At 34.5% G+C, this 16,715-nt stretch overlaps 1 protein-coding gene across 1 annotated transcript in view; it reads right to left on the reverse strand.

The window, feature by feature from the left end:
• The window catches only part of LOC147414909 (connector enhancer of kinase suppressor of ras 2-like), a 150,682-nt gene that overhangs the window by 49,079 nt on the left and 84,888 nt on the right, over positions 1–16,715 (reverse strand). The window contains exons 7-9 of the mRNA XM_086470675.1: positions 9,968–10,101; positions 9,174–9,379; positions 4,399–4,485 (exon numbers count right to left, since the gene is read on the reverse strand). Of these exons, the coding sequence (XP_086326801.1) occupies positions 4,399–4,485; positions 9,174–9,379; positions 9,968–10,101 (427 nt within the window). The remainder of the gene's footprint in view (positions 1–4,398; positions 4,486–9,173; positions 9,380–9,967; positions 10,102–16,715) is intronic.

Consider the following 16,715-nt stretch of genomic DNA (forward strand, 5'->3'; position numbering starts at 1 on the left):
TCTTTCAGGATAAATATGCCAGACAATTTTTTGCTTTGCTTTTCATATTTCTTTCAGTAGTCAAAGAGGAAAGATGTTGTTAATACGAATGATTCTGTACTGGCAAGAACCCACAAAAACTGTGTCAGCAACTCTTGTATATTTGTCGACTCAGTTCCTCTTGTAAATTTATAAGGCAGTTGACTGAGTGCCTGAGATATTCTGATTCCTGTGACTATCTCCTGAAGGACAGCAAAGGTCTGTCTCTAATGTTGTTCAGAAAATTTATGGTGATAAAATAGTTTATATCACTCTGTCAGCCCATGAATAATCATTTTACGTGTCCTTCTCTGTAATTACTGCACATTATAGTAGAGTTTATGAAACAGGTACTGCACTGACTTTTTTGGTTAGACCAACCACTGCTGAATGTTATCTCCTCCCATGATACTGCCTTTTTTTCCAGTTTCCTGCATTACTTTCAGATTTTTACAGTTGACATACTATGTCATTAGTTTTTTTCATATTTATTATTAATCATACAATATCATATTATTAATTTATCATGTTTGTTTCAAATAGTTGCGTTTCTTTTAATACATCATGAAAGCCACAGAATGGAGAACTGCTCCTACTCACTGTGACATACAAACAGAAAACAGTTGCCAAAATGATTTAAAACTGCATATTATAATATTGTAGACCTTTAAGACAAAATACTTCTATCATGTGCAACTGTTTGTTTTTCTGTAGAGAGTGATTTGCAAACTGCTCTACAGAACACAAACCTCATATGGTGGTATGGAAATCATGCAAGATAATATATCTTTGGTTCTGAAATCATGGTGCATATGTGGCACATTAATCTTCAAGAGAAACGTGATTTTTATTTTTAACCGAGTATCCACTTCAGGACTATCGACTTCTGACTACTTTGGTGAGATTTGTATATTGCCCAACACCTGCCTCCTTGTACTTTCCTATGAAGGTATGGGTTTAGTCATTGCTAGGCTAGAAGGGCAATAGATCTGATTCAATTTGGTGATTTCTTAACAAACCCCAAGCATTAAATTCTGGTTTAACTTAATTAAACAGCAACTTCTATCTCGACTTTGCCAGGAGATTTGTTTTGCCTTGGAACAGAAGTTGCTTTGATGATGAAAAATGTGTGACAACAGGCCTGGCTCTGGGAATTAATCAACAACTACCAGTATTTAAAGGGTGCAACCAGCATCTTAGCCCATATGACCTGTTTCCCCTTTCTTCAGAAGTCAGGTGAGTCAACAGACAATCATCACCTTTCCATAAATTAACTAAAACTAGTTGACCCATCTACCAAGTTATGAAATATTGTTTGTTTTTTTGCAGACTTGCATAATAATTTTCTCATTCATCCTAGTAAACTAACTACTGCTTTTCACCCTGGTTTTGAAGTTTTTCTTTGACTTCGTGATCCTGATAATCTCTGTAAGAGTTTATGGACAAAACAAACATCTCTTGCTAAACAATCACATGATTTGATTTATGAACTACTTGGCTTTATCTGAAGTTGGGAAAAAAAGACCTTCCACTTTTTCCAAAAATAGTAACTTCAAGTGGCATACAAAAGGGAAACTTAAATTTCCTGAAGGGAGAAGAAAATTATCTGATCTTCAGACTATCAAATGCTGAGAGCTTGCAGCAGAGATGAATTGCTAGCTGTATTTCAAATGTATCCCCTTAGGTGAATCTTACTCAGCTCTCAGACTTGATGCAAATACAGCCGTCTCCCAAGATTTTGCTCAGAAACACCAAGTAGAAGCCCCAAATGCAAAAATGTCTAAAGAAACTTGCTACAAGTTCTCCTTTTTCACTTATGTCTTTCTTGGAGGAAATTCACCATGATTAGAAAATAAATACACACTGAAAAGTTTCCAAAATGTGGGGAGGAAACAGGCTTTTTTCAGTAAAAAACTGCCATGAAACTATTAAGATTTGAATACAGAATACTTTGAAGCTACTACTCCGTGTCATGCGAATGGAGCGGTTCGCTCCCAAATGGTAGGACCATGAGTAAAATTTAAGGATGCCTCTATAAAAGACAATATACACCTGCAAAGCATGAACAGTGAGGATTGATCTCTGGAAGGCTACTGATTATTTCAGGACATTCAAAACAGTACAGCGAAATTCTGCACTAGTCAACAGTCATGAGAACCTAGTGCTTTTTCATGGTGGCTACAAGAACAAGCTGGTCATTGGTCCAATAAATTGTATCGTCTCCATAGTTTTGAGTCCAAATTATTTCCTTTATTATCAGTATGAACAAATTCACATTACTAGACTGTAGCCATGATAGTGCAATTTAAATAAACAGTACCTCCATTAAGCTTGTCACAAGATGTAGTGATTGAAGTGGCAATATAAAAGGATGTAAATTAGTCTACAACCAATAATCATCAGACATTGAGTATGGATCCTTAGGAATCTTTGAAAAAACGGTCAAATTAAACTAAACGCAGTGAGACCGAGTGATTGAGAGCACTATTTTACTTAAAGTATCTGATATCAAATGGTCCTTGCCTCACATTTTCCATTTTGTCTAGACTGTTCTTATGTGAAAGCTTTTAAGCAATTTTCTTGGACGATGAAATACAATATTAAAACATAAAGTAGAAGAATATGCCTTTATACCTGTATCAATCCTAAAAGGAAAACATTTTAGTGTTTTTCCATGTACTGTATATAGTAAGGTTTTTTGTTGTGTACTTACGTGATAAAGTGGAACTGTATTGCTTTCTGCTAGCGAGAAATTCAAGACATCTTGCTGTCCAGGTTCAAGCCTTACGTTAATAGTAGATGTCAACACAGATGGACTAATAGGGTAGTTTGGGCTGCTTGTGGTTTTGCCCTTTTTTCTTGACCTACGACCTGTGTCCCTTTTGTTGTCTTTTTGTGTCAAAGGCTCTTCTTGGATAACCAGTATCTTGTCATCACTCAGATACCGCAGGAGTGAATTCTCAGAGTCAGTTGTTGGAGGAAAAAACAGAAAAAAGAAACATTAGAAAGAGGAAACAGAGAACCATTTTGGCTGCATCTGTATTGTCAGTTTGGTTAATTCCCCACTTCATCTGAGGCTCTTTCCTCTGCAAACATATTAGTACCAAGGTTCCAGTCAAGAGCAAACTAAGTAGTTAGCTCAAAACTAAGACACAGAAAAGATGGTGGTGCATAACCAGGTCCTTGCATGACAGGTAGTATGAAGCTAGTTCACACCATATGGCTTATATAACAAAGAAAATATAAATAGAGCCAAAAGGTTTCAGTGAAATGTCCAAAATGATCACTTGGTACTATTAACCTGGAAAGAGTCATATGAATGTCAAGTGTATTGTGAGGGCTTGCACCGGACTCAGTACCACATTTACCGACACTCCCTGCCATTTGAGGTGAAAGTGAGCATACACATAAAATATTTGTAAATTGTATCAAGCGGGGAGCAACTCTGGCACAATTTCAGAGGCAAGGATTGTAATTTCAAGGAACCTGAAAAATGGTCTTAAGGAGATGTGCAGTATACCTGGGCACAATTTCAAAATGGAAACTGGCCAGGCAGCAAGTCTGAGGAAAGGCATCTATCTGTTACAGTGAAATACAAACTAAACCTAAATCAACAGATTTGGAATAAATCAGAAGAGGCTTGTGCCTTAAATGAAACTCATTTTCTCTTGGAATGGAAGATTGCTGAAAAAGGCAGTTTAAAATCCTGTATTAATTTTCAAGAGTATCATTCAATTTTGTCACAGTATAGGTAGTCAGGTTGAACTCCTCTCAGCTACTCAAAGTGTGTCTAAAAGATTCTGAAAAAAACAGTATTCATTTAAGAATCTTTAAGAATTGGCATAAAAATAAATGTATTTGCATATTTGAAGAATATTCTTTTGAATGGTGTAATTGCTTTTAGCAGAAGACTTTGCTTCTTCCAAAGTTCGTAATTCCCTCTGGAATCAGTAGAAATCTATATGATGAAGACTGCTAGTCTGAACACTGATGGTACAATTACTGATTCTGGTTTCAAGTATTCATTCATACTAATCAAAATGTGCCACAAAGGACATTACCTTACATGTATAACATCACTGCCTGTTTTCTAGAACAGTGAAGATTAAGAACAGATTGCTATTAACATGTATCTGAATTTTATAAGTTTTTTTCCCCTTGATGTTTATCTTTCTTTATACTACCATTAGATAGAGTAAATCCCTCCTACTAATACAAACTTTTTAGTTTTCAGAAATAGAAACACAAAAACTCAGATAGGCTTTTTTATATTCTCCATGGCACTCAAGAAAAATAGATTTTGTTCCTGTGATGATATCTTCATGCTTCTTAAGTAACAAAGTCTTGGAGAACAGCAGAGGAAAAAAAAACAAAACTCACCTCTGCTTCCCCTCTTGTACATGTTTTGTTCTTTTGACTCCCCTATCCAACTGTACTCAGTAGGCATAGAAACAGGCCTTAAGTCTCCTGGAAACAATTCAAGACAAATGAATATAATTTTTGAAGACTAAAAATAGAAGGCTGTAGAGTAAGTACTGCCTATAAATTACAGGCATGACATGACCCTTCATAGCAATCCTTTTTGTCAGCACCTATAGATTGTTAAAGCTGTAATATTCAGGACAAATTAAACATCATCTGTGCTGGGTTCTCCTCTTCATTATACTGATCTGAAGGAAAGTAACATGACTTTGGTGTAATTACTTGTAAATGTAAAGCAGATTACAAGTTTATTTTTAAACTCTGTTCTGTAAAAACTTGTTCGTTCATTAAATAGGTGTTTTGGAATGAAGAGAGAAGCAGTTTTTAAATGGACTAATGTGCTTTAGCAAAAGTAGAAAGACTATTAATACAAATACAACATTACATATTTATCAGTTCAACGGTAAAACCTATCTGACCTGGAAAATGACATGGCAAGTAATGAGGGGATCTCATTTCAAGGAACATTAATTTCAAATGCCTCAAAAAGAAAACGTGGAGTGCAGTTTGGTAACAACAACAATGAAGAAGCTTCAGACATTAGGGTCTTAAATAATATGATTTTATGGCACTGTAGCAGTAAGATATTAATGTGATGCACATTATTCTACAGTATCAGTAGAACATTGATAGCAGGCCATTAAATGAGGAATACTACAAAACTAACTATAAAGCATTAGCACTTTGGCCTTGTCAGCATGCGTTATTATCACAAAACACAGAAACACACCCTCTAGATTATGGGTTAAATTCTATCTGACCCATAAAGCCAAAGATTCTTTTTTTTTCTATGTGCCAGCTGACTAAATTTAGTGTGTTTCTTTAGTACTCGAGCAAATTTTTTTTAAAGTAGTTTGCTACTGTTCTGTTTCTAGGATAATTATAGAATTTAAATGTGAACAAGAGTTTATTTTTCATTATCAATTTCCCCAGGTTGATTAGAGTGACAAAGTATTTTCTGTGGATTATTTGTATGCTAATAGATTTTTTTATTCACCATTCTTCCAAAGTACAGCTTTTTAGCTACTAAAATGTTAGGAGGACTTAAGAACAAGGAGGTATATAAGACAAGTATGCCCCTGGATAACATGATTTTCTGAAAATTGAAGGGGTAACATACACCTAGAGTACTGGGATTTTCCTATAGTGTACTTTCACTCATCTCAAAAAAGTTAGTGTATAACTAATTGTATAGGAATTATATGTAGATTCCCTGTCTGCCTACCAGTTGAAACTACCTTTAACTACAAATGTATTATTCAACTCCCATTCTCAAATTTGGCCTTAGAAGAACAATATTAATTAAGACAAAAATCCCAATAAATCAAACAAAAGGAAAAATCAGTAATTTGGAAAAGAACGAGTAACAAGTGAAGATTAAAAAAAAAATCAAACCCCAAAAAATATGAAAATAAGAATGCACAGAACAATTGAAATTCAACATAATAAAACGTCGCAATACTTCTGTAAGGACAAGAAAGGTCTGAAGGTCTGAAGAGATTTGTAGCACAAATGCCAGATGCCACAGCACGATCAACATCAAAAATAGAAATTTAGGATGGGAAACATGCAAGCCAAACAAAAGAACTAGTGATTTTGCGTACTGGTTATTTACTTCAAAGTTCTTTCACAAAGGTAACCTATAAACTGTTTTAACATTGCAGCTTGGGTATTTTCTGAGGAGTAGAAAATTATTGTGTGTAAACATACTAGTATAAATTGAAAGAAAAGAAATAATGCTCATTTATGGTGTTTTTATCTTTTTAACACCTAAACAAAAGACATTCGATATGCATTGCCACAAGAACTCTAAATAACATAGCATGTTAGAATTGGACTAATATTAGAGTGTAAGTCTTGGTGAAAAAAAAATGCACTGCAGTAATGATAAATGCAAATTTAATTTTCACGAATGGTTTGAGGAAATAGACTTCTTTGCCGTCTTGGATTTTGCACACATTAACAATACTGAGGGTCTCATCTGCCTGAGAATCCTTCCACCTTCCAGCTGCAGCAGAGACTGGTTTCTAATAATCACTTTAATTCTGGTAAGTACATGGTAGTAATTTCTGAGCTGTGGTTTGTGTGTCCTAGCAACAATGAAGTCATCTGCTAAACTATGAAAGACTTGATAAGTTTTATTTTCCTTACTTTGCCCATGGCTATCTTGTTCCAGCATCAGATACGTGTTTATTTGATCTACCGAGAATCCTGTCTTTCCACTAAAAAGACATATCTTCACTGATGGTTCAAATGTACATCTTTAAGTCAAAAAGTACAAAATACTCTACTACAGTAGAACAAAATTAGGATTTGTAAGTCTGTTAATTGACAGGTTAATTTAATTTGTAGTTTAAAAAAATTTGGTTTAACAATTGTTTTTGAAACAAAGGCATATTCCTCAGACTTTAAAATCAAATTTCTTCTAGATTTTCAAAGGTGCAGAAAATCAGAACTGTCCATCACAAACACAAGAAAAATCTTGCATATTACTAGGATCAGGCACAGAGCCCAAAATTTTAAGTCATCATGCAGCATGAATTTATGAAAGCAAGACAAATACATCTGTCTGGCTCAAATTTTAATCACAGTTAAGATTTATCTTTCATTTTAATTTTATTATAAAATGATGGCACTTATCAGGGATCTAAAGACTGAATATTACTAGTCTTAAGATGGAATCCTACTCTTCAGTGTTACAGCTCTTTCAAGCATCAAGTATATGACTGTACAAGCTACTAAAAATATCCTACATGTAATAAAGCTCTATTAAAATTTACCTATTCTGAAAAGGTAGTGTGTATATATACATGATCCTGTCCATTTTAGAATTGATTATTTGGCCATTTTTCTACCATAAATCCTATTGTAGTTAGCAAAATACAAAAACAGGATGAAAGCTCTGTTTAACTGAGAAATATAAGACAAGATTGCTTTCAAACTATTAGAATGACAAAACCAGAACAACACTTGGAAAGTTGTGTGTCCTTTGTTAGGAAAATCTTGACATAATTTGAAGTACCCTTGCAGCTGTCATGTTTTCAGACTTGAGTTCTACTCTCTCAGCTCATGAAACAGCAGGTGAAATTACTTAACTGTTACTCATTGGCTGATCTTAGCCAAAAGGCAATGCAGTTGAAACCTTAACCCAGGTGAGTTGTGTAAACTGCGCCATAGATATCTCACATATAATAAGAAAACCTCAGCAAACATTTATTGACAGAGGAAAATACTTGTACATCTTAACTATCAAAATCCATCCCAGTATCTGGGGCCATCAGTTGCCCTCTCTTCTAACATTTATGGTGGTAAGAACACCTCAGTCTGAGAACAGGGAAGAGAAAGCCGCATTGTACTGACATCTGAAAGCAGCGTGAGAAACAGCATTTAGTAACATCCATGGCATCAGACCAACCAGTTCTATGGCAGACCAACAGAATCAGTGCCTGGAGGGCTTAAAGATTTTTCTTTTTCCCCGAACTGTGTTCCATTTCAGCTATTGTTGGATCTTCCACTATAACTGCCTTTGGTATTATCTCCATTGAACTGCAGCATGTTTTTATTACCTGTGTTCTTCACAGACACATTTTTCTTTACTACTCTGAGCTTGCGAGAGGTTTTCCCTTTCCTAGATATCAAAGACCAAAAAATTTAGGAACTTTTTTTAACAAAATGAGAGAAAGGAAGAAACCCTTAGTCTCAGAGTAGGTGAATGAAGTACTTGCTGATGTCATCACATACATGTAATCTCAGAAGACATCACCTGCCCATACGGGATGTATGATTGGAAGGAGAAACCATTGCTTTCTCTGAGGCACAGAAATAATGCTGTTTGCAAAATCAGATAAAATTACAGTTCTTAAATCTTTTATCTTAAGTCTGTAAACTTTACAAAAATAACTTACTGCCTTGAAAATAAAACCACAATAAAAAAGGAGCGTACACTGCTGTAGTTCACCAAACACCAAGCAAATCAGTTTTAACAGATACAAAAAAAAAATTCTGTCAATTCATTTTCAGCAATACCTTTTATATAGATACATATATTCATATACAATCACAGGTGTTTGTATACCTGTATGCTCATATGGATTTACATACTCATGAAATTTCTATATAAAACCAGAGTTAATTATTGTTGTAATAGCATCCTATGTATTTAAGCAGTCTGCATGCTAAGATTTTGTAATATATTTATATTATTAACAAATGCATTATAGGATACTACTCATGTAATTATATCTGTATAACACAGCACTGAACTTTGGAGTGCCTTACATCTTACAAGTACTTTCATACCACAAGTAAGTCTTTTCAGGCCCTCCACTGATGTTTAACAGCCCAGAACATTGCAACTAGAATAATCTCCAAGAGCTTGTGAATGACATTGCGTAAATCAAGATGCTAGTGAGCCAAATAATATGAACTTAAGTATCATTCAAAATTTTAAGTATGCACTGCAGAATAAATGTATAAATAACTTACGTACTCCTTATCATGAATGTTAGCTTGTAATTATACTAACTATTCCTTCACATAAATTTTCGTCTAGTATTCAGAGCCAACAGGTCATGGTCTAACAAAGAATGGCAGATATTTGAGGGTGTTGCAGTGTTAATAGCACAATTTGTAATTTTTTTTCAATTTAAAAACGTGAAAGAAATCAAGCCTACCGTGAGTGGGTGTTTTTTCTCTTCTCCGCACTCCTGTAGCTCTGCTCCTTTCATACTCAGAGCCCACAGGGTGGCCTTCACCTTCAATTAAGGTATAGTATTTCCCACTTTCATGCTCCAGAAAATAGCTTGGAGACTCAGAGCCTTTAATTCCAGACTTCCCAAATTTGCTGATGTCATCACAAGACATTATTCCAATTTCATCCCTAAAAAAGGTAAGCCAGAAAATTATAGAGAAATTAAACATTTTATGATACAGCTAAAGTGTACAACTGTCCCTCCCAAACACTACAAATAAAGTCTTCTAATTGAAATGCTGTATGTGAGAACTTTCGATAAAAGTGATTCAATTCAACAAATGTAAATTAATGAAATCATCATTAGGTTCCATTTTAACTGTAAGATAAACAGTTTTTCAAGAGTCTTCTAGTATCTGAAAGGAAGCCTAAGGAATCGGTATAACATGAGAAGGCAAGGATTTCCCTTACAGAAATGCATACTCTAGAATAAGATGCAAGGGGTCACATAAAAGTAAATAAAAGCAAATTATTAAAGACTTCTTTAAATACTTCCTTGATTTAGGACTAAAATTAGGTTTTGCCTAACTTGCATCTAGCTAAGTGAAATTAAGTCTCTCAAAATAATGACATGCTGCTCAATGTATTTCTAGCTCTTAATTTTACTAAATATTTAGGATTACAGAGCATTTTGTTTGGTTCTATTTTATTCATCTAGTAAAAGTAAAGTGTAAAACTTTATTTTTCAAAACCTCAAATTCATTAGGATGTAAATACCTGGGGCCATAAAGTCCTGACATAGGAGACAGAATGAAAACATCCTGGAGTGCAGAGTTCTCCATTTTTGCAGACATGCCCATTGTACTTGTTGGTGTTGTAGAACTGCTTGTTGGACTGGTTGGAATTACAGGCTGGGAAGAAAAATAAAAAGAAGCACAAGAAGAATAAATGAATGTTTTATGTGCTACAAGTACCAATGAAGTCAAGTGCACAATTTTAGGACTCTTGATTTTTTTTGGATTAGCCATTTTTTGGAATTACTGACGTTTCTTACAGAAAGATGTCTCCGAAGAGTTCAAGACTTGTTATGAAAGAAACTGATAAAAGACCAGCTAAACTAATTAAAAGTAATCTCATTGGAAAATCTGAGACTCTGAATCAAAATACGATTTTCAAGGAATGCAGAAAATCAATTACATGGGGAAGAAGGACTTACACTGTTAAATGCCATTAATACAAAAAATTATTACAGAACTCTGGAATACTTCCATTCCATGAAAGTATTCATAACCATAATGTGGGTTTCAGTAGAAGATTTATTGTTAACATGGACAGAACACCCAGATTTTTTAAGAAAACAGAATTCATAGTAATCTGTTGTTTCTTATTTTTTTTACGGAATCCATAGCCATGATGATTCTGCCATGGTGTTACAAATACAGGTTCTATGGTGACTAGCAATGAAACGTAAATTAACCAAAGCAATAAATGAGAGCATCATAAATATCAGAAGTATTAATAAAGAAGATTTTTAATAAAGAGAATTTTTCTTTTTTAAATTTTTAAGTGTAATTAAACATTCTTTTTACTCAAATGCCATAGAGAAGCTCAAGTCAATGGCTATAAGGACTACAACAAAATATTCTGTGCAGGATGCAAAAATATATACACAAAGAATATATATTGATGAAGGTGCAGTCTGTGTTTATATTCAAGAAATGGAAAATATTTTTATTTAGTATTATGGTTTAGATTTTTTAATATGAAAAATTCCCATGAAAATACAAAATTGTGCTTAAATAGATTCAACTAGTTTTCTACAGGTGGAAGGAAAACGCAGAAACCCAAAAATTGGATGAAAGCTACAAAGATCAGTTATAAACTTTTTCTAAATACAAGGCTTTGTCTTCTAGAGATAAACATTGAAATTATGTTATTCAAGAAGTAAAAGCAATCCTAAATACCTAAATGACGCTTTTTCGTGGGAATATCAGTCTGCATAGGGGTCCAAATTATACTACTCTTCTATGCTTATTGTTAAACCTCTTGTACCTGATCAAATGTTTTTGGTGTCTTTCGTATTACCAACATAAATACATAAGAAGTGACTGCCAAAGACAAGAATCATTCACTACTTTCTCATATTTTTGGAAATTAGGGCCTACTATCTTATACACAGTATCATCCACTACACTTAGAATACTACCATTATTTCTGCAGGTTTGGTGTGGCAGTGTTAGTAGAGAGACTAAATATAAAATATTCTAGTAATCCCCCAATTTACCTGCAGCTGGATACAGTTCCACATGGGTCATAAATTAGCACCATCACAGAAAGACAAGCAGAAACTCCATTTCAGAATCAGAAAAGAAATTACATATACCAACTCTCTTGTGAATAATTTCTTTCCAATGGCTGTATATTCAGCAGCTGTCAAGGTTACAGGTTAGTCAAGGCAGTTGACAATAGAACAAAAGGGTGGGGAGAAATAATATGACTGTTCTGTTTACCCCCAAAGAGGGTGATAGCCATGTTATTGACAGATTTTTTAAAATCTAAACTCACAGCAATGTAGTATTTTTTGCTTCAATTCAAATCTTGTCCTACCTACCCCAGAAAGTGAGAACGCTCCTTTGCACTTTTTTTACTTTTTAATTTATTTTTTACATTCTGAATACTATCTGTTTCCCCTTATTTTGGCTAGAAAACAAGAAAAAAAAAAAACCCTGATTCTTCTGTTATAGGGCTTGTTTTCAAAAACACTAGTGAATTGTAGAGTGCTCTGTACTTTCTCCAACTGATTAGACTGTCTATACTCGGTGTACACCAGGTGTATTCGGTACCCAGCTAAGATTGTACTGAATAAAGCACAGCAATTATTTCACTTGTGTTTCATATTCATATTTATGTCTCTCAGTCAGGTATTTGAGTTCCTTCCATCATGACATTCAGCTTTTTCTGCATTGTAATTTTCACATTGTTTGGAATTATTGCTATATTATTCAATTGCTACATTCTTTAAAGCTGTCGTTGATTATTTCCAAGTAGAATAATCTACACTTGCCCCCCTTTCGTTTCATCACATTTTTAGACCTTTTTTCTAGTTTTCCAATCTCATTTTTAATTACCAGCCAAGACTCTATTGCATTTACAAGCCGTCCTGGTTTAGCACTGTACGCAAATTTAGTTAGCACGTCCTTCAGGTTGTCAGGAAAACATGGAACAAAACCACCTATCTGTAGAATACTAACTGATACATCCTTTGTTCGATAGTGAACGATTAACAACTATGTGTTAGGCAACATCATCCAGTAATTCTCCACCCATTCAATCTCAGTTTCTCCTAGTCCTTAATTCTCTATTGCCATATTTATAAGAATGTAATGAGAAAATGTATTAATATCAGAGTAAGACATACAGCTTCTCTCCTGTCTACTAGGCCAGTTAACTGCTCACATAAGAGCATTAAATGTGTGTAATGATTTCTTCATAATAAATTCATGTTGGTTTTACTCAGCTATTATCTTCCAAGTGCCCGCAAACTGTGCATATGAACTGACCGACAAAATTCCCTGTCTCTTGCATTTCCCCTTTCTGAAGACAATGATTATGCTCCCTGATTTTCTAATCTTACTGTAATTAATCCATCTCTCACAATTTCATGATAAATACATTTGAAAAATAATGGTCAAAGAGTGCTGCCCCCTGAAATACCAGCCCCTCTTCTTGCTTTTTCGATTGGCATAGTGTAAGAGCTCATCCACTGAGTTTACAGAAGTGCGTGCTCTTTCACTTCAATTTCCCTATATGAGTTGTAAGTTTTTAAGAGAATAACTGCTTCATGGCTGCTCTCAGATAAGCCGTCTCCTGCCTTCTCCCTCTCAGCTTGTTTATGTTCTCCACCTTCACTATGAAAAATACCCATATTCAGTGCTTTCCAAGAGTTTGTCAGCCATGATATCTTTCGAACAATGCCTGTTTCTATCCCTTTCTCTAAGGATGCACCCAATCCAAATAAACCATATGGGGTGATTCTGCTAGTTGTTCACAAGAAACCTTCTTCGCTCATCTGGTCTGGGAGTCTTTAATGAAGAGAGCACCATCTTTCTCCTCCTCAATCATCACTCAGAGAATTCCAGCAAATACAATTCTTCCATGATCTGGAGCTCAGAGTGAAGGTAGCAAAGATGTATACCTTCACTCTGAGCTCCAGATACATCTGTAATATCAGACATGGAATTTCAGTGGATTTAGGTATTTGCAAAATAACACAGGGTTCTTTTAATATTATTAAAACACTGGTTTAATAAGAGTATTTAATATAATATTTTACTATTATACCAAATTAAAAAGCTAATTTTAATAGTGAGTATCACCTCAACCAGAACTATAAATTAAACATAGTCACGTCTTTAAGTCTTATATTTCAGTTTCAACAAAATTACTTGAAGTGATTATGCTGACTCTGTGTGTGTACAAATGAATGTTTGACAAAGTCTGTGCAAATACATGCAGAGGTGAAAAAAATCACAAGAAAAACACATTTGCTTATAGAGGACTTCTGAAAAGTGACACTTTAGGTACCTTGCTGTTGTCAAAGTTTTTAATGAGAATAGCTGATTACCGGTAAAATGATTAAGCAATGCTGAAATACCAGAATAAAAATGAAAGACAAATGGTAAATTCAACACTCACCAGAAACAAATGATTGTTTGCCAAATGGAAAAATTCAAATTATTTTAGAAGTAAAACATGTTGCTGTGATTCTGAGTGAGTTTTGCAAATATTTGGGATAGTTAAATGTTGTATCTATTTTAAAAGTGCTGTTCAAAACAACAAACGTGACCCCAGTGCATCCTGCAAAAAGCAGCAGGACAAGATGCAGGAAGATGGTAAAGCCCAGTGGTACAGCAACAAGAGGCTTGAACATGGACATCCCTTACCTTTTGAGGGGGTATGAAGATTAAGGATGGGGTACTGAGTCTCTGCTTCCTCCCTTGAAGGAATAAACTCAATCCCCAGAATTGCCCTGATGGGTGAATTCACAGAAAACACACAGGCGTCACTCTTCTATATGGATTGCCTGCGGTAAGGGAAAATGGGGCTTTGTAACTGCGTCTCACCCTCTACATTCCTATAGTGTGTAATGTTTGTCAGAATGGATTAATTCATGCCAGTGGTACAGATGACTAATTGGACAAGCTGCTATTCAGAAAAATTACATGTTCAACAATACAAATAATACTCACAGTAAGAAACAGAACTCAAAATTGCTGAGTATTTCTCACACACTGGTAAGCTGGTATATCTGTGCTGTAAAACAGCAGGTACGTTAGAAGTGTTTTCAAATCTTGTGGATTTTTACTTTTTTTGAAGCTTGAAATATGTATCTTTTTTGATGTGTAAATAATAATTTTTGTCCTCAGAGCAGGGAACACAATGAATTACATATGGATATAACAGAAGTCAATAAAAGCATGAGTGGCATTAAGATTAAAAGGAAATGATAGTTTGCCGTCTCCTTTGACAAGACAATTAAGAGAACAGAACACAACTTTCTTACTTGCTGCATTTTCTTTGTCTGAGGTGTTCGAGTCTTTCCTGTCCAAGATATTTCTCACTGAGATAGAAAAGTAAATGGGCAGCACATAATTTCAGAGTTCATCTGAGCAATTCTATCAGGGTAGAGCACCCAACTGTGAACTGCAAACTAACTTGATTGGTGTACAAGAAGTGGTGTTATTTTCCTTTATTCACTCTACAAGCATCTGTTCTCATAATGCTATAGAATTTCTCTGTTGTACAAAGAAATCCATATGGTTTTCAAAAATCTGTAATGAGCTACTTAGCTAGAATTATTCTGAAGATATCTGTAAAGTTCCAGAGCATAACATATATTTTCTAATACATAAGAATTATGTAAAATTGTCACTGTTGATGTAAGTTTTACTACTCATATCACCTGACAGATTCTATATCTCAAGATAAATAATAAAACATTTAATGTTCTAGATCAAGTAGTTGTAACAGGATGGATTATTCCAATTAGAAGATTTCTGCAAATAAGAAAAAATACAATAAATCTTGTATTTTATTTGAATGAAGTTGCCAGTGTGCTCACTTTTATAAAAACCAGAGCACTATTTGCCATTACATATGAAAGAACCATTTTATACTGAGTGGGAAGATAATCACAGAGTTAAAAAATGAAAATAGTCTTCTAATATCGCATAATGCCAACTAGAGACAAAATGAGAAGATGGTATGACTGACATGTTGTCTCACTGAAAGAGAATTTCAGCATAGAACTTCAGCATATGTTAACATTCTGCTGTTAATTAAGCATCAAGGGAAACTATATACAGCAAAGGATACTACAATGAGACCAAAAAAAAAATTGTATAAGGATTCACAGATTCTGTATCATTAATAATTCATAAATTAACTATGTGGTATAATTTTAAACATAATTATTGTGGAAAAATTATTACCACCACCTATAAGTGCCTTAAGCAATAACAGAAAACATGACAACTTTTGTTAAAAAAATTCCTACTGCACACTGCTCTGAGTTAACAAATATTATTTCTGGCCTCTGAATTTCAAGTTCTTAAATAATTTTTCGTTTGTTCCTTCCCTAATTATGTACTACTTTTGTTTTGGTTTTTTATCAACACTAAATTGGAATGGAAGAATTGCTCTGCATGTGTTATTTGTCATGGTGTGGTACATATATCTGTATCTGTATCCCTGTATGTAATACACCATGACAAATAACACGTGCAGGGTGATACATATGGATCCGTATACGTAAGACAACATGAAATGTAACACTGTGACAGTCTGACTTTTGCTGAATTTTTTTCAGTTTTGATCTACTTTAACTGATCTTTTTCTACAAATTGCTGCTTATCTGGTCATTCCATATCCTCCATTCATGCAGCTGGTTACTTTTGTCTGAGTACAAGCCTTCTGTCTATGCTGAATGTATTCTGCTTATTTCTGAAAGTCCCTCAATAGCTTCTGACAGCCTCTGTTCTGTAAGAGCCAATTTAATCAATTAGTGGCAGAAAACTCCAGAAAAACAAATAAATAAAACCAGAAGCCTTGCTACTAGTTCAATGGCTTAAACTGGTCTAGAGAGTCTAAAAAATGTCAAAGTCAAATAAAGGCAAGGACATTCTGCAGCCAAGAACAGGGAGAGGGAAGTGAGATCACTGCTTTCCAGCAGCATCAAGCTGTTATGTCAGCTGTCCAGGAAACACAGGCTTTAGTATCATCTTGAAATTTAATCATGCTAGTTCCAAGTCATTAATGACAATAATAAATAATACTAGATCCAGGTGAGAACTGTAGGAAACAGGCAAAACCAAAAGCTGCATCCTGAAATGTATCCAGGTCCAAATACTTGGGCTTGCGACTGTGACATGAAGACTAAAGAAGTCCTAACATTCGTTTTCAACACCTTGTTACAAAATCTACTGTTAAGAAGTAACACTGAGAATGCTATTTTTATTTTTCAGAG

Source organism: Leptosomus discolor, chromosome 9 (assembly GCF_034619465.1).
Source record: "Leptosomus discolor isolate bLepDis1 chromosome 9, bLepDis1.hap2, whole genome shotgun sequence".
In the NCBI taxonomy this organism is placed as follows: Eukaryota; Metazoa; Chordata; class Aves; order Leptosomiformes; family Leptosomidae; genus Leptosomus; species Leptosomus discolor.